Source organism: Portunus trituberculatus, chromosome 47, assembly GCF_017591435.1.
Source record: "Portunus trituberculatus isolate SZX2019 chromosome 47, ASM1759143v1, whole genome shotgun sequence".
Lineage (NCBI taxonomy): Eukaryota > Metazoa > Arthropoda > Malacostraca > Decapoda > Portunidae > Portunus > Portunus trituberculatus.
In genome coordinates, this window is record NC_059301.1 from 22082254 (window position 1) to 22104753 (window position 22500).

Consider the following 22500-nt stretch of genomic DNA (forward strand, 5'->3'; position numbering starts at 1 on the left):
AGTGGAGGCAGGCAGCGGGAGGACAGGAGAGTTCCGAGATTGATAATGTGGGTACGTGTCACTCCGCCTCTCCCAGATTGACTGAACACTGACACAGGGAGAGGAATAACGTTCTTCAGTGGCGCCTCTCTCTCTCTCTCTCTCTCTCTCTCTCTCTCTCTCTCTCTCTCTCTCTCTCTCTCTCTGTGTGTGTGTGTGTGTGTGTGTGTGTGTGTGTGTTTGTGTTTGTGAGAGAGAGAGAGAGAGAGAGAGAGAGAGAGAGAGAGAGAGAGAGAGAGAGAGAGAGAGAGAGAGAGAGCATTTCGTAAAGTAGAGAAAAGTTTCAACGTGTTTGAATTGAAAAGCAAAGTTTAGAAAGGGGAAATAGAGGATAAAAAGAGAGAGTACAATCAGAGAGAGAGAGAGAGAGAGAGAGAGAGAGAGAGAGAGAGAGACTTAATACCACCACGGCAGTCAACACTCACTGAATATCACATCAAAATCGACATAAGTTATAATCCTCTCGACTTCCCGTTTTCGTTAAAGGGGGAGACTGATATAAAGTGTAGGCCTAATGTATACCTCACTCTATACGTGTGTCTGTGTGTCTGTCGTCCCGTCCATCAGTGTGTCCGTCAGTCCATCATTCCCTGTCACTAATAAACCAGGCATCTCCCACTCCCTGTCCCTCTGCCTGTCTGTCACTGTCCCTGCTCCCCCTCTGTCTACTTGTCCTTCTGCTTACTATCTGCTTATTCCTTCAGTTTGGTGTGTTGACGTATTTATTTATTTATTTATTTATTTTTTTTTTTTATTTTATTTTATTTTTTATACCAATTGTTCTTTTCACACGGAAATTTCTGGGCTAAAGGGGATACTTTTTGGTACCTCCTATCTCAAAGCCCACCCGCTAGGAAACCGTTGCCCCGAGTGAGGAAGCCCAACCTACACTCGGACCGTGGACAAGATCCGAACCCGTGCGCTTGGAGATCCCTCGGACCCCAAAGCACGCATGGTTCCACTGCACCACCGCGTTTGTTTGTCTGCCTATCCGTCTTTCTGTCTGTCTGTCTATCTGTCTGTCTGTGTGTTTGTCTGTCTGTCTGTCTATCTATCTATCTATATATCTACCTGTCTGTGTGTCTTTCTGTCTGTCTGTTTTGTGTTTCTTTCAGTCTGTCTATCTGTACGTCTATCTATCTATCTATCTATCAATCTACTTTGTTTCTTTGTGTGTTTGTGTGTGTGTGTGTTTGTGTGTGTGTGTGTAATTCACCACGGTCGTTTGCTGGTCACCCAGCCAGTCTTCCCCATTACGGAGCGAGCACAGAGCTTATAGACCGATCTTCGGATAGGACTGAGACCACAACACACTCCACACACCGGGAAAGCGAGGCCACAACCCCTCGAGTTACATCCCGTACCTATTTACTGCTAGGTGAACAGGGGCCACACATTAAGAGGCTTGCCCATTTGCCTCGCAACGCCGGGACTCGAACCCGGGCCTCTCGATTGTGAGTCGAGCGTGCTAACCACTACACGACGCGGTGTGTGTGTGTGTGTGTGTGTGTGTGTGTGTGTGTGTGTGTGTGTGTGTGTGTGTGTGTGTGTGTGTCTGTCTGTCCGTACATTTATTTATCGGCCTATATCTATCTATCTGTACTATCTATATATATGTTTAAATCTAATTACGGAATGGACGGACTAATTAATAAACTATCTAATTTACTAATCAGCTTTACCTTTATTCATTTATGTGTATGTATGTATGTATGTATGTATGTATGTATGTATGTATGTAGTATATATTTTTATTCTATAAACCTTAATTAGTCTTTTTGTTGCTCTCTTCATGGACTATTTTTTGTTTTGATGTCTGTCTTATTTGCTTAGACATTTTGTACATATTTTATTCATTTATTTATTCACTTTTTATTTTAGGTTTTTTTCATTAATTTATTTATTCGTTTGTTCTTATTCAATTATTTTTTTATTTATGCAATTTATTTTGTGATTATTTATTTATTCATGTGTGTGTGTGTGTGTGTGTGTGTGTGTGTGTGTGTGTGTGTGTGTGTGTGTGTGTGTAAAATGGTAATAATGATAATAATGATAATAATAATAATAATAATAATAATAATAATAATAACAATGATAATAATGATAATATAATGGTTTATTAGAAATTGCAGTTCATACATACTGAAATTATACATGGGGGGGGGATGGGGGCGAGGCTTAAGACTAGTACATTAGCTTAGTGGTTTATAGCTCGCACCATAGTGTGTGTGTGTGTGTGTGTGTGTGTGTGTGTGTGTGTGTGTGTGTGTGTGTGTGTGTGTGTGTGTTGTATTCCCACTCGTCCCATCGATAAATCTCTCACTCCCTGGCAGTTCGTTTGTTTGTCTGTTTGTTAGCTGCTCGCTGCATAAATCTTGGTCAATATTTATAGAATTATTGCCGTGTTTGATCTTGTTATTTGTATGGACGTGTTGTAGAACTGTAAAGTTTTATATGTTGTATATTTTATGGAAGTAAAAAAATGAAAGTATTATTTACTTATTTGTTAATTCATTTAGTTGTATTTGATTCATATACAGATAGACAGGTTGATATTTAAAGCTGGTTTTTCATCTATCTATCAATCTATCTATCTATTAGTCTATCTATCTATACTATATTCATTTAGCTGTATTTGATTCATATAGAGATAGATAGATTGATATTTAAAGCTGGTTTCTCGTTTATCAATCTATCAACCAGTCTATCAATCAGTCTATCTATATCTATTTATCTGTCTGTCTTTCTGTTTTTCTCTTAATCCATCTATCCATATTTTATTCAATTTTTTTTATATTAATCTAGTAATAATCAGTGTTCCTTTACTATTGCACTATCATATGTACGTATACGAGTACATGTCTTTGTCGTTCCGTACGGATGTCGAGGAGTATTCACAGGAAGGGTCAGGTTGTTGTTGTTGTTGTTGTTGTTGTTGTTGTTGTTGTTGGTGGTGGTGGTGGTGGTGTTAATGTTGTTGTTGTTGTTAATGTTGTTATTTATGCTGTTATTGTTGTTGTTGTTGTTTTTGTTGTTAAGGTCGTTATTGTTGCTGTTATTGCTGTTGTTGTTGTTGTTGTTAATGTTACTGTTGTTGTTATTGTTGCTGTTTCTGTTGTTATTGTTGCTGTTATTGTTGTTGTTGTTGTTGTTGTTTGTGTTGTTGGTGTGTTGTTAATGTTGTTGTTAATGTTGTTTTGTTGTTGTTATTGTGGCTGTTTCTGTTGTCAATGTTGTTGTTGTTGTTGTTGTTGTTAATGGTGCTGTTGATTGTGAGGCACTCTGGGCAATGTCAGCAAAAAGGCAGAAAGAAAAAGTCCCTCTAAATACGCCAGTTCCCAAAGTGTCAAAACGGTTACGCAAAATTCTGATGAAGAATGTGATGCAGCGTCCCTCACTAAGGAGATGAAGTGACAGGCGGTGGCATATTGCGTCAGGCACGGGGCGAGGGGCAAGAAGGGCACAGTTCGCTTTTCATTCCCTCGCCAGCCTCGCTTTGCCTGTTAAATCGTTTTATTTTTCCTGTTAGCTTGTGATAGGTTAGGAAATTTTGAAATCTCGTTATTTTCCATTTTGAGCTGGCAACCATTCCGCTCCGCAGTGCTCGTGTCATCCTCTAATTGCACCTCGCCGCTGTGAACACGGGAGACAAACAAACACACGGACAGATCGGGTGCTCTTGGTGATATAGATTTTCAGCGAAATGTTTGTTTTATCTTTTTTACGGTATTGCCTTTTCTTTTTATTTGGTTGTGTTCCTAAATGCTTTTCAGTGACTTTCGCCTCTCCTAAATTAATAATGCCCAACGCAGTGTTTGGTAGATCTTTTACGATATTGTGTTTTTTTTTTAATTTTTTAACTTAGTGGCTGTTACAAATTCTTTCAGGAGATTTTGCTCCATTTAAATATATATTACCGAACGGGAATGTTTGTTATTTCTTTTACGACGATTCTCTTTTATTTCTAGTCCGTTTAATTTAATTTTTTTATACTTTTCATTGGATTTTGCTTGTCAGCGGAATGTGTTTATTTTCCTTTTCAAGATCGCATCAACAGACCAGTGTTCCCGCTGCAGAAAAATACGTTTAGATAAAAAAGAATGTCATATTTCGAATTGAATTGATTAGAAAGCAGCTGGTGATATGGTGCAAGGTTTTAAAATATCAGTAAAAAAAAAAAAAAAAAAAAAAAAGCATTCAACCTTATCCTCAGCTGAGCAACACACGCCTGAAGGATCTGTGTCCTCTTTCCATTAACTTCTTGTCAACTTTTATCGTCTATAATTGAAGGAAGAACTTTCTGATGTTTTCTCTTGTTCCACTGATTTTTCATACCTTGCATGCAAAATATACAAGAAACTCCGAGAAAAGAATGTCAAGAATGGCGTCTTCATGTTTTCAGACCAGCAACAATAGATAACAAGGAAACGAGCTAAGAAGAGGCAGAGATCTATTCATCGACCATGTATAAAGACAGCAGATTTAGGTGAAGCATGAACCTGTGCATAAGACGCCTATGGCACAATGTCAGCGTGAACTCAGACCATGCCGTAAAAAAGTAATAATGATAGTAGTAATGATAATAACAATAAAAAAGTTACGTTAGGCACTATGATATTACTCGTATATCTATTAACCTCTTCAGTACTGGGACGCATTTCTACCTTGAGTTTTAGGTCCGATTACACGATTTTATTGACATTAGGAAGAGTCTATGGAGGTCTGAAGATTAATGGTCACAGTCTTCACTATTTTAATCCCCACATATGTTTCTGAAGCTGTATAAAATCACGAAATAGTAACCAGAATGATATTGAAACGTGTCATGATACTGAAAGGGTTAATACCTATTACTGTGCAAAAAAAAAAAAAAAAACGGAGGTGAAATGCATCAACAGGGATGCAGTCTAGTCCCGTTCTTCCCTTCGTCCCTACAACGCCTAAGTTTCGTCTAACACACAGCGCGGAATATGAAGCTTTCTTTAAGTGAGGTAACATCCTTTGTCATTTCTGCGAGAAGAGAAGTGTATTTGTTGTCTTGTTTCAATCTGAGAATGAATAAACTCCGCGTCCCATAAGCATTGCGACGTAGAAAAATGTCAAATGTGTGGACAAAGTGAGGAGGCCAAACACTAAACATTTCCCTTAACGAGTACAAGTAATACTCAACAATATTTCTTCAACTAACGGAATGAAAATCAACATTACAGCAATTAGTCCTCAATTTTAAGCATTGTTTTTTTTGTTTGTTTGACATGAAGCACAGTATTGTATCGTCATTTCAAAAGGTCATAGGTAACAGGAAAGTAGCATATCGCTTTCATTTCCGCTTTATTTAGCATTTTTTTTGTAATATAATGAATGAAAAATCGATCAAAATGTAACGAGGTTGTCAGCAGACCAGATGGTTCGAGAGAGAGAGAGAGAGAGAGAGAGAGAGAGAGAGAGAGAGAGAGAGAGAGAGAGAGAGAGAGAGAGAGACGAAATATAAAGCATTGGAAGACAGATAAATCGAGAATTCCCTTGAGTGAAATGATGCAGATGAACGAAAAGAAAGGAAATACGGAAATAGGAAAAGAAACAGAAAAAAGAATATACTCCTACACTGGACTAGCTGCGAACGGGGTGTGGAGAGGGTGGTGATGGTGATGGTGATGATGATGATGATGAGGATGATGATGGTGTGTCAATGCGAGTGTCAGTAGTTATCAGTAGAATCACGTCAACATCAGAGTAAACAGATCGAGTTGTCCATCCCGGTGTTGTGTGTGTGTGTGTGTGTGTGTGTGTGTGTGTGTGTGTGTGTTGACAAATATGATACTGTGTTAATGTGTATGTGCGTGCGTGTATCTATGCATTTGTATTGGTGAAACGATACAGTATCTACACATGATCGTATACCCGTGTGTGTGTGTGTGTGTGTGTGTGTGTGTGTGTGTGTGTGTGTGTGTGTGTGTGTGTGTGTGTGTGTGTGTGTGTGTGAGCGCGTGTGTGCGTATGTGCGTGCGTGCTTCCGTATGAATCTGTGTGTTAGCATGGCGTATACGTATTACATTAGCGTATACTTATGAGTGTGTGCGTATGGAGCTGCGCGCATACCGTATTTCAGATTCAGCGCTTGCCATTCTGTATGTATAGTGAGAACAGTCGCTGCTAACCTGCATAACAAAACGCAACCCTCTGTATTTACGACTGCAAATATGTAAATGGCAACCAGAACTATTTTCCTATTTTTGGTTGAAAATTTTGCAAACTGACCGTCCAAAAGCTACCCCTGCCCACCTCCTGACCTCCCCCTCCCATTGCTGTCGTATTCATGGGCAGTAGCGGCGCCTCGTGTATTTTGTGGACATTTCTGCGTGGGCTGCCGGTCTGGGTTGTTTATCAGCAGTGTGGGAGGTTCATGAAGTCTCAGCGCCTACTGCTTCTTTGCTTACTTTGCCTTGCCTTTGCCTTCCTTTGCCTTACCTTGCCTTGCTCCGTCTTACCTTGCTTTGATTTGGCCTGCCTCGGTGGTGGTGGTGGTGGTGGTGGTGATAGGTTTTTGATAGTATGCACAAGTGATGGTGGTAGTAATGATTATTATTGTTGTTGTTGTTGTTATTATTATTATTATTATTATTAGTATTATTATTATTAGTAGTAGTAGTAGTAGTAGTAGTAATTGTAGTTGTAGTAGTAGTAGTAGTAGTAGTAGTAGTAGTAGTAGTAGTAGTAGTAGTAGTAGTAGTGACAATAATAGTGGTAGTAGTAGTTGTTATAATATTATTATTATTATTATTATTATTAGTAGTAGTAGTAGTAGTGATAATGATAGTAGGAGTAGTAGTTGTTGTTGTTATAGTAGTAGTAGTAGTAGTAGTAGTAGTAGTAATGGTTTGAACAGTTAGGATTCAAGTCAGTGAAGTATTATTTCTTTTCTCTTTTCTGATTTTAACTGGCATGGTATGGTATGCTTTGGCACCTTGCAACTGTATATCATATGTGGTGACTAATGAACGATTATGACAAAAAGGTAAATATAAAAGAAAAAACAATTCAACTAGAACTAATTTATCTAGATATTCATTTCGTAAAATATATGTATAATTTATAATGCACTGAATTTATCAAGCTGCAGCAAAGCAAAGAGTAAAGCATTTTAATTAGCATTAATATTCCTGAAATAAAAGAAAAAAAATAATAATCTGTAAGTAAAATATGCAAATGTATATCATTGAAAATATTAAAATAACTGATAGTATAATGGAATCATAATTAAAATCTTTTGAAATGTAATTGTCTACACCTGGAGAACGGACCCCTGGAACAGTGCGACCCGCGGCGGCAGGAACATAGCTTCGGATAGGTTATGTTAGGTTAGGTTAGGTTTGTGGCGGCAGGAACGTTAGCTTCGGTTATGTTATATTATGTTAGGTTAGGTTACGTCAGGTCAGATCTCATCACATCCTTTGTAACATTGCTCTTATGGCCTACCCTCTTATATCTCAAACAAATCATAACTAGGCCCTCCACAACCTCTGATAATTGTCAAGTTTTTTTAATCTCTTTCATCACGACCTTTTCAACCTCACTAAGCCCCATCCCTCACCAGTCCCTGCCTGACATTAACTTTCCACCCTATGTTTTGGTATCCCTGCCCTCCCTACAGCCCTCTGGCAGCCCTGCCCAGGCTCCATGTCCTCCCACAACCCTCTGCAAGCCCTGTCCAGCCTCCCTATCATCCTTACCTTATTCCTGTCCTCACAAGCCCTGCCTAAGCCCTGTACAACTCTACCAACTCTAGTTTTGCTGTCCTGTCCTCTCAAAGCTTTTCTTAAAACCTGTCCAGCCTCCCCCATTATCCTTTTCCCTCTGTCCTTGCCTTCTCATAGTCCTTCCGATCTTTGTCCAGCCTCAAACCCCGCCCTCCCCACGCCTCGCATCTGCCAGCACAGCGGAGGTTTATTCCAACATTACATATCCACGGTGGGAGCCGGCTGTGAAAAATCAAGTCTATTTAATGGTGTGTTTTCGCGAGTCTTTTTATTTTTCCTCGCTCTCTCTCTCTCTCTGTCTCTGCCTTCCTTTTAATTTAAACCCCACACGCCTGGATGTGCACACAAGGGAAGAAAAGTGAGAGGTCTCCCTGCTATTATGTACGTGTTAAATGATGCTCTCTTGATGACGGCAGGGTGCATAGACGATCAACACTAGCTCTCTTGCGGTGCCTCGTGGAATTTGTGCAGCGCTTCAGTTTACAGTGGAATATAGAGTCGCTGAATGTTGTGTTTCATCTCTGTCTTTATCTCTTTCTCTCTCTTTCTCTCATCTGGATACCATGTTATTTTTTTATGTCTCTTTGTATACGTAATTCTTTCCTTTACCGTACGTTGATTTTCCCTTTTTTTTCTTAATTTAAAGGTGTTTTATTGTACGTAAATGTTCTTTTTACATAAATTCTACGTTGTTTGTAATTCCTTATCGCAGGTTACTTGTTTCTCTGTGTCGGAGTTGATCAGCTTTCACGATTTCTATTTGCTTGGATGGTCTGCTCCCAAGAGATGCTTACGCCTCCCACTGATGCTTTCCAATGCACTGCTGCTGTAATCTGTTTCGCTAAGTCTATCATTATAATTCTGCCCGATCAGTTCTCGCCAGCATGGTAACACTGGTGCTGGCTGATGCATTCATTCCCGCCCTATTTTGAGACTTTCAGTAAATTCGCTTTATTTTTACAATATATATATATATATATATATATATATATATATATATATATATATATATATTTTTTTTTTATTTTGGCGAGGCAGATTTGTTTTATTTGAATTATTGGCTAGATAGCTTGATAGAAGTACAAGATTGATTTTACGCATATTTCAAAACATCACAGGAATATGTAGAACAATGAACAAGTGAGAATTTGAGTCAGTGAGTCAGTGGTAGTGTTATCGTGTTCGTGTGTGTTCAGGTGGCAATTTAACTTCAAGAGACACGATGAAACGGAGTTTGGAAGACTGCATTAATAGGCGGCAATTGTTTGATTCTCGCCTACTCGACTTGAAATAACACTCCATCTTCGTGTTAATTAAAAGTCTACAGGTTGACTTTAACCTTTTCAATACTGGGACACATTTTTACCATTTTCTGGACATTTTATGGACATTAGGAAGGGTCTATGGAGGTCAGAAGATTAATGACCAGGTCTTCACTATTTTAATTCCCCATTTAAGTTTCTGAAGCTGTATAATATCACTAAATAGTAAGCAGAATGAATATAGAAACGCGTCATGGTACTCAAGGGATTGATAAATTGTTGATCTGAGCGACAGAAACACATCTCTCTTTCATCGCCACTAAGATCAACCAGTATTAGTTTTTTGTCTCGCACTAATACCCATCGCACTGCACCAAGGCATTTAATTCTCGTTTGGTGTTTCGTGTTATTATTGAAAGGAAGACAAGTTTCATTACTTTTTTTTCCATTTTAGAATTTAGCAAGGGATGTAAACTGGTGAGAGAGTGTGTGTGTGTGTGTGTGTGTGTGTGTGTGTGTGTGTGTGTGTGTGTGTGTGTGTGTCCATTAATCTGTAGGGATCAGGCGATAAAGTAGGTAATGGAAAAATCATATAAACGGATATACCAATGACACACACACACACACACACACACACACACACACACACACACACACACACACACACACACACACACACACACACACACACACACACACACACACATTTGCCTCGCCGCTTCGAGTCCCGGAAGCGGCGAGGCAAATGGGTAAGCCTCTTAATGTGTGGGCCCTGTTCACCTAGCAGTAAATAGGTGCGGGATGTAACCAGAGGGGTTGTGGCCTCGCTTTCCCAGTGTGTGGAGTGTGTTGTGGTCTCAGTCCTACTCGAAGATCGGTCTATGAGCTCTGAGCTCGCTCCGTAATGGGGAAGACTGGTTGGGATGACCAGCAGGCGACCGAGGTGAATTACACACACACCGTCTAGTGTAGTGGTTAGAACACTCGGCTCAAACCGAGAGGACCCTAGTTTGAGTCCCGGGTGCGGTAGGCAACTCGGCAAGCCTCTTAAATGTGTGGTCCCTGTTCACCTAGCAGTAAATAGGTACGAGATGTAACTCGAGGGGTTGTGGCCTCGCTTTCCCGGTGTGTGGAGTGTGCTGTGATCTCTGTCCTACTCGAAGATCGGTCAGTATGAGCTTTGAGCTCTTTCGGTAGAGGAAAGGTTGGCTTGGTGACCAGCAGGCAACCGTGGTAGTGGTGGTGAATAACACACACGCTCGCCTCTCTCTCTCTCTCTCTCTCTCTCTCTCTCTCTCTCTCTCTCTCTCTCTCTCTCTCTCTCTCTCTCTCTCTCTCTCTCTCGTCTCACATAAACACCAAACACCTCAAAGGCACCATTGTAAACACACAGCCATCAAACACACGTCGTAAGCAAGCATGAACCACTCAATTATTCCTTTCTCTCACCTCTTGCACACACACACACACACACACACACACACACACACACACACACACACACACACACACACACACACACACACACACACACACACGAATGATTCATAATATAGTATTTAACACCCAGCAAACCTTAAACGCTGAAGTGTGTGTGTGTGTGTGTGTGTGTGTGTGTGTGTGTGTGTGAGAAAGAGGGTGAGAGAGAGATTGTGAGGCGTGAGGGTTTGCAAAGTTTCCTTCCGCGCCGCCAGGATTGGAGAGAGAGAAATGGTGACGGAAGCGGAAGCGGGAAGGCGAAAGGTTACGTTAGTAGTGTGTTGGCAGGAGTTGCAGTTTATTTAAGAAAGACATGACATTACAAAGACGGCTGGAGGCAAGAGAATCAGAGAAATACAAAACAAATCAACAGGACACCAAATGGAGAAAGTGGCTGGGTGTGGCCATGAGTAGGTAGGTAAGAAAGCAGACAGACAGACAGGCAAGCAAGCAGGCAAGGAAGCAGGGAAGAGCAAGCAGGATTCCCGTCAGGAGGAGAACGATTTATGTGGCGGTGAGCAAGATATTGGTGACAAGCGCCTATCTTTCCCGCCTCGCCTGTGTGTTCGCTGCACCGCGTGGAGACAAACGCTGGGAGTTGTGTGGCGGAGGTGGAATGCAGTGTGACGCAGAGCCGTATTTCAAAACATTTTATTCTCTCATCAGGAGTGCTTTTGGAAGGCCACTGAGATAAATAGCTGGGATGTCATGGGTATTTTTTTTTTCATCTCTCAGTCTCTCTCTCTCTCTCTCTCTCTCTCTCTCTCTCTCTCTCACGGTGCATAATTCTTTTTAACCTCGGATCTTGAAAGCACAGAATTTTTGTTTGTTGATGAATTACTGGAATCATTACTGTACAAGACTTGAAAGTGACCTCTGCCAGTCCTTCTGAGTAACACAAGGGAACTCAAAGGAAGAAAGTGAGTTTTTTTTCCTTTTTCATCCATGGTATATGATTCTTGATAAACTGTTTCTTGGATTGTGTAAAGATGAGGGTCGGGAGGAGGAGGAGGAGGAGGAGGAGGAGGAGGAGGAGGAGGAGGAGATTAGGAGAAGATTAAGAGGATTAGGAGGAGGGGGAGGAGGAGGAGGAGGATTAGGATTAGGAGGAGGAGGAGATTAGGAGAAGATTAGGAGGAGGAAGAGGAGGATTAAGATTAGGATTAGGATTAGGATTAGGAGGAGGAGGAGGAGGAGGAGGAGGAGTAGAAGCAGCAGCAGCAGCAGGAAGAGGTGTATATGAGGGAGTATTGATATTGTTGTTGTTGTTGTTATTATTATTATTATTATTATTATTATTATTATTATTATTATTATTATTATTATTATTGAAGAGTCTGTCATACCTAGTGGCAGATAAATGGATAGATGAAGAAGAGTATTAATAAAGAGGGAAGGGTCTGCGAAATGAAGAAGTTGTGTGAATGAGTAAATTTGAAAAGTGTTCATTGTTTTTAGTGTATCACTCCGAGAGGGAAATGAATAAATAAAGTAAAGTGGTCAATAGAGAAGACACCAGGAATTAAGGAAGATGAATGACTGACTTTTAAAACGCTCCGCCACGTCTAGCATACGAAATGGCGAATGAATAAATGAATAGATAAATAAATTACTAAGAATTCCTCTTTGAAAAATGTAACCTAACTTGAAAATCCTCTGCACTCACATCCCCGGCGATTGTTGTAAAGAGAAAAGAATAATATTTGTAATGATTTTTTTTTTGTTTTAGGAGGGAGAGGGTTGAAAATAAAAAAAATCTGTATTCTTTCATATATATTGATCTTATGTATTTATTTTTGAAGTCACGGATGTTCGAAATAAAAAAAAAAATATATATATATACACAAAAAAGTCTCCGTGTTCTGTAGTAGTCCACCTGGGTGAGACTTTTTTTTTTAGAAGGATGCTTAAAAAAATTTTGTATTCTTTCATCCGTTTATTCATCTTTTTATCTCTCGAATTTTGAGGTCACGGATGTTCGAAATAAAAAAAAAAATATATATATACATAAATTCTCCATGATCCGTAGTAGTCTACCTCTGTGAAATCCTACTGCCATCATTCATAACACCTGCCCGCCGCCTCGCCTCACTGAATTTAAGGCGACACTCCAAATTTAAGGTGACAAACAGCATAAAAACCCACTGCGAGTTTATGTTCTTAGTTTTACTCGTACCTGTGCATATATATCACTTCATACATGGATATATGCACTTAAACACACCCACGAACACTGCAAACACAGAAGTACACAATCATTCCTACATAATATACAGACAGATGAGAAAACGTAGACAAACAACAAGGAAGGCCAGAGAGAGAGAGAGAGAGAGACATGGACTGCCCAGATGAACGACAGATAGACAATCATGAATTTATACACAGTCAAATTCAGTGTAAAGAGAGAGAGAGAGAGAGAGAGAGAGAGAGAGAGAGAGAGAGAGTATGATGAAATATAGATGGAGGAGAACGTGTTGATAAGAATTTGATACACCAGAAGTGAAGCGTCGAAGCAAGATCTAGGAAAGCGAAATTGCTGAGAGAGAGAGAGAGAGAGAGAGAGAGAGAGAGAGAGAGAGAGAGAGAGAGAGAGAGAGAGAGAGAGAATGATGAAACATAGATGGAGGAGAACGTGTTGATAAGAATTTGATACACCAGAAGTAAAATGTTGAACGAAGAGAAACATAAGGGGGAATTCATTTACCGTGTGTGTGTGTGTGTGTGTGTGTGTGTGTGTGTGTGTGTGTGTGTGTGTGTGTGTGTGTGTGTGTGTGTTTACTTGCCTGTTTTTTTGTATGTTTTATTTTTAATTATGGATATATGCATGTGTGTATATATGACTCCTCTCTCTCTCTCTCTCTCTCTCTCTCTCTCTCTCTCTCTCTCTCTCTCTCTCTCTCTCTCTCTCTCTCTCTCTCTCTCTCTCTCTCTCTCTCTCTCTCTCTCTCTCTCTCTCTCTCCTCCTCCTCCCTCCTCCTCCTCCTCCTCCTCCTCCTCCTCCTCCTCCTCCTCCTCCTCTCCTCCTCCTCCTCCTCCTCCTCTCTGTTGTTACTCACACTGGGTAATTATTCATCTGCGTGTCACAGGACCTGAATAAGACATGACTCTTTACTCAGGATATTGAAAGCTGTTCAAAGGACGTCAAAATTAATACAAGTGATCTGTCTTTAAGTAATCTCTCTTTATATAACTTCAAGCCGAATCTCCGTCAGACATTAATAACAGTGTTTATATAAAGAAAAATATATATGCCTAAGAATTTATATATTAGTTCAAATTGTAATTCCTCATTTACTTTAGCATTAAGTCAGTTTTGCTTAACCCCCTATGAACAGTAGAATGACGTGTTTCCATATTCATTCTCCTTACTATTTGGTGATTTTATACAGCTTCAAAAATTTATGTGGGGATAAAAATAATGAAGACTCTAGCCATTAATCTTCTAACCTCCATAGACCCCTCTTGATGTCAATGAAATGATCTAATAATACCCAAAACTCAAGGTGAAAATGCGTCCCTGTATTGAAGGAGTTAGATTTCTAAAGATCAGACTTACAGGTGGAAATGATTGTTAGGTGTGATGTTATACACTATACAGGGACGGTCACGTGTTATATTGTGCTTTCTTGCAATTTCCCGTGGTTTGCTTTGATTCCACTCTGTACACGTGGCTTAGGATGGCAAGTGTAGCATGTGGCGGTGAGAGGTCAAAGATTATAGTTCTTTATCCTATTTGTCTCAAGGGAGAGAATTAGGAAGCGAAGGAGTAATTAGTTCGGAATTGCGTGCTTAAACAGAAGTATCTAATTGTCTGTTGCTGCTATTATCCCTTGTATTCTTGGGTAATTTTGTGTCATCTTGTGTAATCTTGACTATGATTAATTTCAGTGGTGACTAGTGTACGATATATACTCATTCCCTGAGGTACATTCATCATTAATAGTGAGGTGACAAGCTACACTCACTTCTGTACATATTTATTGTTTATCTTCAAAGTCCTCTGACCAAAGAATCGCCCAGTTGTCACGTTTCGATGCTAGAGTGTCAGCCAGCCAGTGGAGTTCAGACGGAGAGCAAACAAAACAGTGGAGGAGAGTGGAGGTTACTCTACTTCTGTCCACAACTGTACCAACTGTCATCGCTCTCTTGTTTTTGTTTCTTGCACCCTCCTTCCTGCTCTCAATTTTGTGTAATCTTGTTTGTTTCTCAGACTCTTCATCATCTTGTTTGCGAGGTTACGTTGCCTTAATTAGCTGTCAAAGCTTCCTTTTTTCTGCTCCTGATTTTCATAATGTCATTTTTCTCCTTGTTTGCAAAACATTAGTAGGTCTTGACATTCACTTGTACTGGTGGTTGTATGGTTGGCATTGCTACTTTACGCTGTCAACAAGTTTGTGGCTGTAGTTCTTACCACCTGAAAAAACACGAATATAGTATACTTTTATGTAAAAGGGTCAAATGCTACACAGAGAGAAAAAAGCCTTGCTTCCTAAAGAATTGTCCCCAAAATATCCAAAATTAGGGAAGTATCTTAAAACCTGTCCCTGCCAGTGACCGACGCTCTTTACCAGACTCTTCCTTAATAAAGACGTAACGGATTATCCAAATAGAGATAATATGGCATCGCGTGACTAAATTAAGTAAGTTTTCCACGCGTTTCCAGAGGATTGAACAAGTTGGCTAACCATGAAGTGAGAGCATCAGCCAACAGCAGTGTTACCATATACGTGTGTCCACAGGTGGCAGAGTTATTGTGGCAGTTGGTGAAACACAGTAAAGGATTTATTTCTATTGTAGTTGTATTGACTCTGAACACCGTGGTAATAATTAATAGGCCTGAAATATTGACTCCATTGCCTTTCATCTTGCATAGATCCTCACAGGCAGATTAGTGGCTGGATTTACTGGCTGTGTCATGTGTGTCCATCAATTCTGTCACCGTTATGTTTGTAATACTCAAGGATTGACAATGAGTATCGCTTCTATGGTAAGTTTTGAAATGTGATGATATTTGCAAGGAAATCAATGATTCTCGCATTGTGTTCTGTCTCCCTTCCCGTTATAAGTCAGGTGCAGCACAGCGCGGCAGGCTTTGAGGTGCTGAATTTGACGATGCGTGACGTTAGAAAACAAAATAGGAAATATAATCAAGCGTTGTCCTCTCCAAGCTTTGTGGTTGCACGTGGCAATATTTTGAGCCGTCTCTCTGATCCAAAATGTTATGAATGTTGACAGTGGTGGAGGTTTGGTAGTGATGAATTTGAACACTGGAGTTTGGAATATGAATAAACAGTAACAATGCTTTCTGGTATCTAGTTTAGTGATTTAATTTTTTTCCATGCGAACATTTTCTGCCTCTCTCCCTCTCAACAATCTGAATTATTAAAGCTTCATAATACATAATGGCACTGGGCGATTTGCGTTGCTGAATTCGACCACCATTGCATTATTGAACAACACTAAAACACTAAAACTCGATGGTGTTTTTGTTATTTCAATATTCTATCCTTTTTTTTTTTTTTTTACAGACGAGTATTTCCTGCCTCCATAATTCTAAAAGAAAGAAGAGAAGAAAAAATGCTGAATACTGTACCACTGCTACTAGATTGGAGAATGAATAGGTTAAACATCAATGAAGCCAGCAACTTGTACTAAAGGATGAAAGACCATCTAAAATATATCCAGCAGCGGTTTTTATCATTGCCAAGTCTGTGGTTGAGTTTTACGTGAGAATATTTCCTGTCTGCTCCCACTCTGGAAGTACTGCGGTCTTACTGAGGCTGAAATGTATCACTTTATTAAGCTTTGATAAAGTATGCAGCATTAACATCACTTTCTGTTATTCATATTGATCTATTTTGGGATGTGTTTTTTGGCCCATATTCTCAAACGTTTTACTCTCTCACCATCACTGCTTTCCAAAGGTTCCAGATGAATATGCTCGTATTTTTAAGAGTATTTTTATGGTTTTGGTAATAGAGTGGCAAGATTTCTAGTTTATCAAAAGGAAAAACTGTCTTGAAAACCCATCTAGTTGTCTCTATGATCTTGGAAAATTGTCGTAGTGAGACGGGAAGGTGTTTTTGAATACGGGCGTTTGTCCCTTCCCCTGAATTCTGTCAAACGGATGTACTGACTGCTATAGTGCTACATTTAATTCTTGGTTCAATATTGTTAAATTTGATGTTTTATGAAGAGTACAATAAATCTGAAATTGACAACTTTTTTTTTAACTCATCTTGGTAGTGTTTATTTATTGTTTTTTCTTCTCCCTGTATTGTAAAAAGACAATACAAGAATTTACTACAACTATCGTTACTGCACGTCACGCTTCCCCGTCCTTCCTTCCCTCTCTCCCTCGCCTTCTTCCATGTTTGCTGTCTGTCTCCCTGGTCACCATGCATGTTTAATTCTTTACTCTTTTTATATCTCTTATTAATTCCTTCAATTCATCTTCCTCTTTTTTAGCATCCTTGCTCCACTTTCCCCCTCTTCTTCCTCACTCGCGTGTTGCTTGTTTTGCCTTAGTTTGTTTTGCCTCACGCACTTCATCACATAGTTGTTCAAACTGTTGCATGTTTTTTTTTTCTCACATTCTCTGCTACGTTAGTGTTCCGTTCATTTATATCATATTCAGTTAGTCTTCACACTTATGTTGTGCTCATGTACAAAATTTGCTTATAATATAAATTTGTAGTGTCATATTCGTGACTATCTGTGTAATCAGGGATTTCACGAAAGCCCGTGTGCTTTCGAGCAAAAGTTTCAATAAACATATATATAATATCTTGCTGTAACAAATGTTAGGTGTAGTTTTGTTAGGTTAGGTTACTGTAGATTCAGTTTCCTAATCATTCGAGCTAGAGAGATTTGTAATCAATATTTTCTGCATAAAACCTGTAAGCCTATTAAAATTTGAATGAACACATGTATATTGCTATATTTTCCTTATTTTCAAGGACACATGGTTGACTGATAGATAATCAATTAACATTTACCTAAACTGCCAAAACCTTTATTAGTAAAAACAAATTATTTCGAATATATATATATATATATATATATATATATATATATATATATATATATATATATATATATATATATATATATATATATATATATATTCATTAATTCACTGCAGAATTAATGAAAAGATTGACAACATTATATAGATCCTCTTTAACATATATATTATTCTGTTTATTCATTTGCTCGGATCTGCTTTGGCTTTTAAGTTAGTGATCCGTCCATCTTCTTGTTTATCTCGTGTCAGATTTACTTATTGTTCTCTGTCTTTAAATAATAACTAATGAGTTTCACCTTTCTTTTGCAGGTAGGAATGGAGGAGCAGCCTGTAATTGTATTTGCCTCTGGAGCTTTGATACATCGTAAGTACCTTTGCAAAACCAGTGTCAGTTGTTCTTTGTCCTGTTGCGCCGTGTGACTCACAAGTCTCGCCGGATGAAATTCAATCATTCAATCAATAAGCTTGTCAATCACTCAGTCAATCAGTCAATTAACCAAACATATTTTCCATCCATTGGTGTCTCCATCCGTCCGGAACCCTGAAATCTTACAGGTAGGAGTTAGTCGGGCACGTGTCCATAATTGTTAACGACTAACTGACAGGCAAACGAACGCTAAGTCACCGGTGCAATTACAGTTTTCCCGGACCGTTACTGTCTTGAGCACTAACTCACTTCCATCCCCAGACGTTTATTCTTTCTTGCCACATTATAATTAGCATAAACATTTGTATTCATGGCTTCTAGAATTTTTGTTGCATAGCGTTGAAGTTCGTTGACAGGACACACACACACACACACACACACACACACACACACACACACACACACACACACACACACACACACACACACACACACACACACACACACACACACACACACACACACACACACACACACACACACACACACTCTCTCTCTCTCTCTCTCTCTCTCTCTCTCTCTCTCTCTCTCTCTCTCTCTCTCTCTCTCTCTCTCTCTCTCTCTTTTACTACCACACTTCCCTTCGGAGAGCCTTCCATCTCATTCCCTCTTCCCTCTCCCTATCTCGTCTCTCCATCAGCCTTTTTATGACGTGGAATAACATAAACAATGATAACTTACTCCATCACTATCGACAGCAGTGGACAAAACTCTCGCAGGTACTCACAGAAGTAACCCATCACTATTTATATCACCTTTCCCCTTCCTCGATTCGTCTCTCTTCAACAGCCAATCACCGACAGTCCTTGGGGATACCGGCGAATAGACTAACCAATCAGCGTTCTGTATTTTCTATGGCTCGTGGACACTAGAACAAAAAAAAAAAAAAAGGCACAAGGGAGAAGGAGAACGTGGGGGCAAACTTACCTAAAAGAGTGCTGTTGGTGATGATTTGGAAGATTCGTCCTGGATTCATCTCGGCTAGTAGTAGTAATAGTAGTAGTAGTAGTAGTAGTAGTAGTAGTAGTAGTAGTCGTAAGTCAAAGTTCACGAATTTCTGTTCTCCCTTTGCGTTTTTCTTTTCTTTCCGTTTTCTCTTTCTTTTTATTTAAGAGAGGGGAGCTATTTTGTTTATTTTGGGTAAGATTTCAACGAATGTTTCCTGGACTGGAGAACGTGTGCATTTATTTATTCAATTTTTCTTTTCTTTTTTTTTTTTTTTATAGTGTTCGTAGTTAGTTTCTTTTGCTTTTACTTTTCACTTCTTTTTTATGTTTTGTTTAGTGGTGGTGTTAATTAAGCCGCGTTTTTATTCCTCTCTCCAGTGGTGGTGGTGGTGGTGGTGGTGGTAGTAGTAGTGGTAGTGGTGGTAATATGCCTGTGTATTTGTTCATTGATTCATTACACACACACACACACACACACACACACACACACACACACACACACACACACACACACACACACACACACACACACACACACACACACACACACACACACACTGCTGCCTTTCGTGTCCTTTTCCTCTATTGAATATTGAGTTAAACGTCATGTGTTCTTTCTACGTGGTGCCGGAAAGCGTTATTGTGTATGAGAGAGAGAGAGAGAGAGAGAGAGAGAGAGAGAGAGAGAGAGAGAGTATTATTGTTGGATGGTTTTGTGTATATTCAGTCATATATTCTAACGAGAACAAAAGAATAAAATGATTGATGAGAAATTGATGATCTCATAGAATAATTGACCATGAACATATTGCCTCGCTCAGTTGTTTGTTTATGTGTCTGAGAGAGAGAGAGAGAGAGAGAGAGAGAGAGAGAGAGAGAGAGAGAGAGAATGATATGCAAGGCCTTACTTAGTGTGAGTTAGCGAAGGTACGCCACACTTTCCAGAGCAAATAAACTTGTAGTCCTTTGTATCTCAGAAAGCTTAATTACCTACACTCTCTCTCTCTCTCTCTCTCTCTCTCTCTCTCTCTCTCTCTCTCTCTCTCTCGCCCCGGTTAGTCCCAGAAAATATAAGATTAATATGAGGTTCCTTCTTTTTTCCCCCTTTTTCTTTTCTGCCTCGGGTTGTCACGCGCGTTATTGTCACTCTCCTTCAATATAGATCGCGGGATGAGGCGAAGGTATATTTGAATTTCAGCTCCATGTCTCCTCGTGTGTCTGTTTGTTGGCCTCGCGTCACTGTATCGTGCTGGGTGACGCTGCCGTGCCGTGACTTGTAAATACTCATGGTAATAATAATCTCTTGGTGGCACTTTTTAACTTTCTTGTCTGGCTTTTTCTTTTGATTTTTCTATTTATTATTTCTTAAGGGAGGGGAGAGAGGGGGGAGGTAAGAGCTGTTTGCGAAGTTGTAAAGGAGAGAGAGAGAGAGAGAGAGAGAGAGAGAGAGAGAGAGAGAGAGAGAGAGAGAGAGAGAGAGAGAGAGGTTTGCGAAGTTATAAAATACTTTAGCTTTCTACGTAATTGCATTGGAGCGCGGAAGTTTTTCTAATTTCATTCGTCATTACCTCATCAGATTATTGCAATTATCATAGTCTAATGGTGGTGGGAATAGATTTATTTATTCATTTATTTATTTGTTTATTTATTTATTGATTTATTCTTTTTATTTGCTATTGATTTATCGGATTTATCGTTGCGAGTGGAGTGGAGTGCGTGGTAGTAATGAGAGTGCGAGTGTTGGTGCGGGACTCACCAGGTGGCAGTGTGCACCAGGAGTGTGCGTCAGGGTCCAATTAATTCTTACATTTCAATCTTTTTTTTGTTTTTAGCATGTAAGATGGGATAACAAGCCTAAAGTAAAAAGTAAAAAAAAAAATAAATAAATAAAAAAAATGCTAAAATAAAAAAAATAAAGATGAATTAAAATGTCCGCTGGATGTCCGTCTCTGAATAGTGTCAAAATAGTTAGTTAATATGATCAAAACAGTGGACAGTGGACATTGGACAGTGGAACCACGCGCACTTTGGGGTCCGAGGTGTCTCCAAGCGCAATGGTTCAAATCCTGTTCACGGTCCGAGTGTAGGTAGGACTTCCTTTCTCGGGGTAACGGTTCCCTAGAGGGTGGCCTTTCAGATAGAAGGTATCCAAAACAAAAAAAAACCTCCTTTAGCCCATAAAATTCCCGTGAAAAACCCCACATGGTATAAAAAAGGAACGACGAGAATGATAAATAAAAAGGACGAATGTACGTGAAAGTCGGGATGATTCTTAGATTTTTAAAAGGTTAGTAAATACGACAGAGAAAAAAAATAAATAAATAAATAAAAAGCGAATGTGTACGCGCGAGTTGATATGCTTCCTAGATTTCAAGTAGTTTGTAAGTATGATTAAGATTCAAATAGTTGTGAGAATGACTAAATAGAAAGTGAATGTGTAAAAGTAAAGTAAAATGTAACAATAATCAATAAATACCTAAAAAAAACAATATCGTGAAGAAAAAAAAAAAAACGAGAAATGACCTTAAGTTGAATTCACACTATGATCACTACAGACATAAGATTGAAGTAAAAAATAAATAAATAAATAAAAAGAATAGAAAAACAAAACAAGCACTAAGAGAAAAAGTTGAGAGAGAGAGAGAGAGAGAGAGAGAGAGAGAGAGAGAGAGAGAGAGAGAGAGAGAGAGAGAGAGAGAGAGAGAGAGAAAGCCAATAATAGAAAATCGTCAAACAGTGCGCAATTTCCCTGTACAAATCACGTTACTCATTAATTCCTCCACGCGCCGAACATGAGTAGATCAGAAAGAACAGGTGAACCAATTGCTACTTCATGACACCGATCTGCGAGGCTAACGACGCCAACGCACGCACCTGATTAACCTGCACAACCAATTAACAGACACATACACACACACACACACACACACACACACACACACACTACACACACACACACACACACACACACACACGACAGGCTAGAATTATGTGTGTTAACTGTAATTTCATGTGCATATATCCTAAAGGTGTTGTAATAGCAATAGATTTACTTACCTACCTACCTACACACTCACACACACACACACACACACACACACACACACACACACACACACACACACACACACACACACACACACACACACACACACACACACACACACACACACACACACACACACACACACACACATCAGAAAGGAAGGGAGTACTACACATATCATTATTCACATTTGGCGATGGCCTAATCATTCCCCTTTCAGTCTATCATTGCACCTAATCAGCCCTTGGCACTGCTAATGACTATGGCACTTTTCAATCACTCCTAATTTATTGAGTGAAAAAAAAATGAGGTAAAAACGAGAGTGAGAGAAAAAATTAGTAGCATAATAATAGGTACTGGGAGGTTATGACCCCTGGATCACTACTCCCCTTGCTAACAGATTTGTCTTTTAATACTTTGGCTACTAATGACACAGCGACACTTGTTACATCAGTGAATCTACTAGGGTTTTAATGAACAATAATAAATGCCGCTGCAGGCTCTAAAATATGATTA

At 39.4% G+C, this 22500-nt stretch overlaps 1 protein-coding gene across 3 annotated transcripts in view; it reads right to left on the minus strand.

Moving 5' to 3' along the window:
* The window catches only part of LOC123520620, a 462153-nt gene that overhangs the window by 165074 nt on the left and 274579 nt on the right, over nt 1-22500 (minus strand). The window contains exon 2 of one of the 3 annotated variants that reach the window (XM_045283066.1): nt 18919-19158. The exons of 1 other annotated variant lie outside the window; for it this stretch is intronic. In XM_045283066.1, coding sequence (XP_045139001.1) covers nt 18919-18967 — 49 coding nt within the window. In that variant the 5' untranslated portion in view covers nt 18968-19158. Of the gene's footprint in view, nt 1-18918; nt 19404-22500 lie in introns of those variants that run through there. One more of the 3 variants, XM_045283065.1, reaches the window with a different exon arrangement.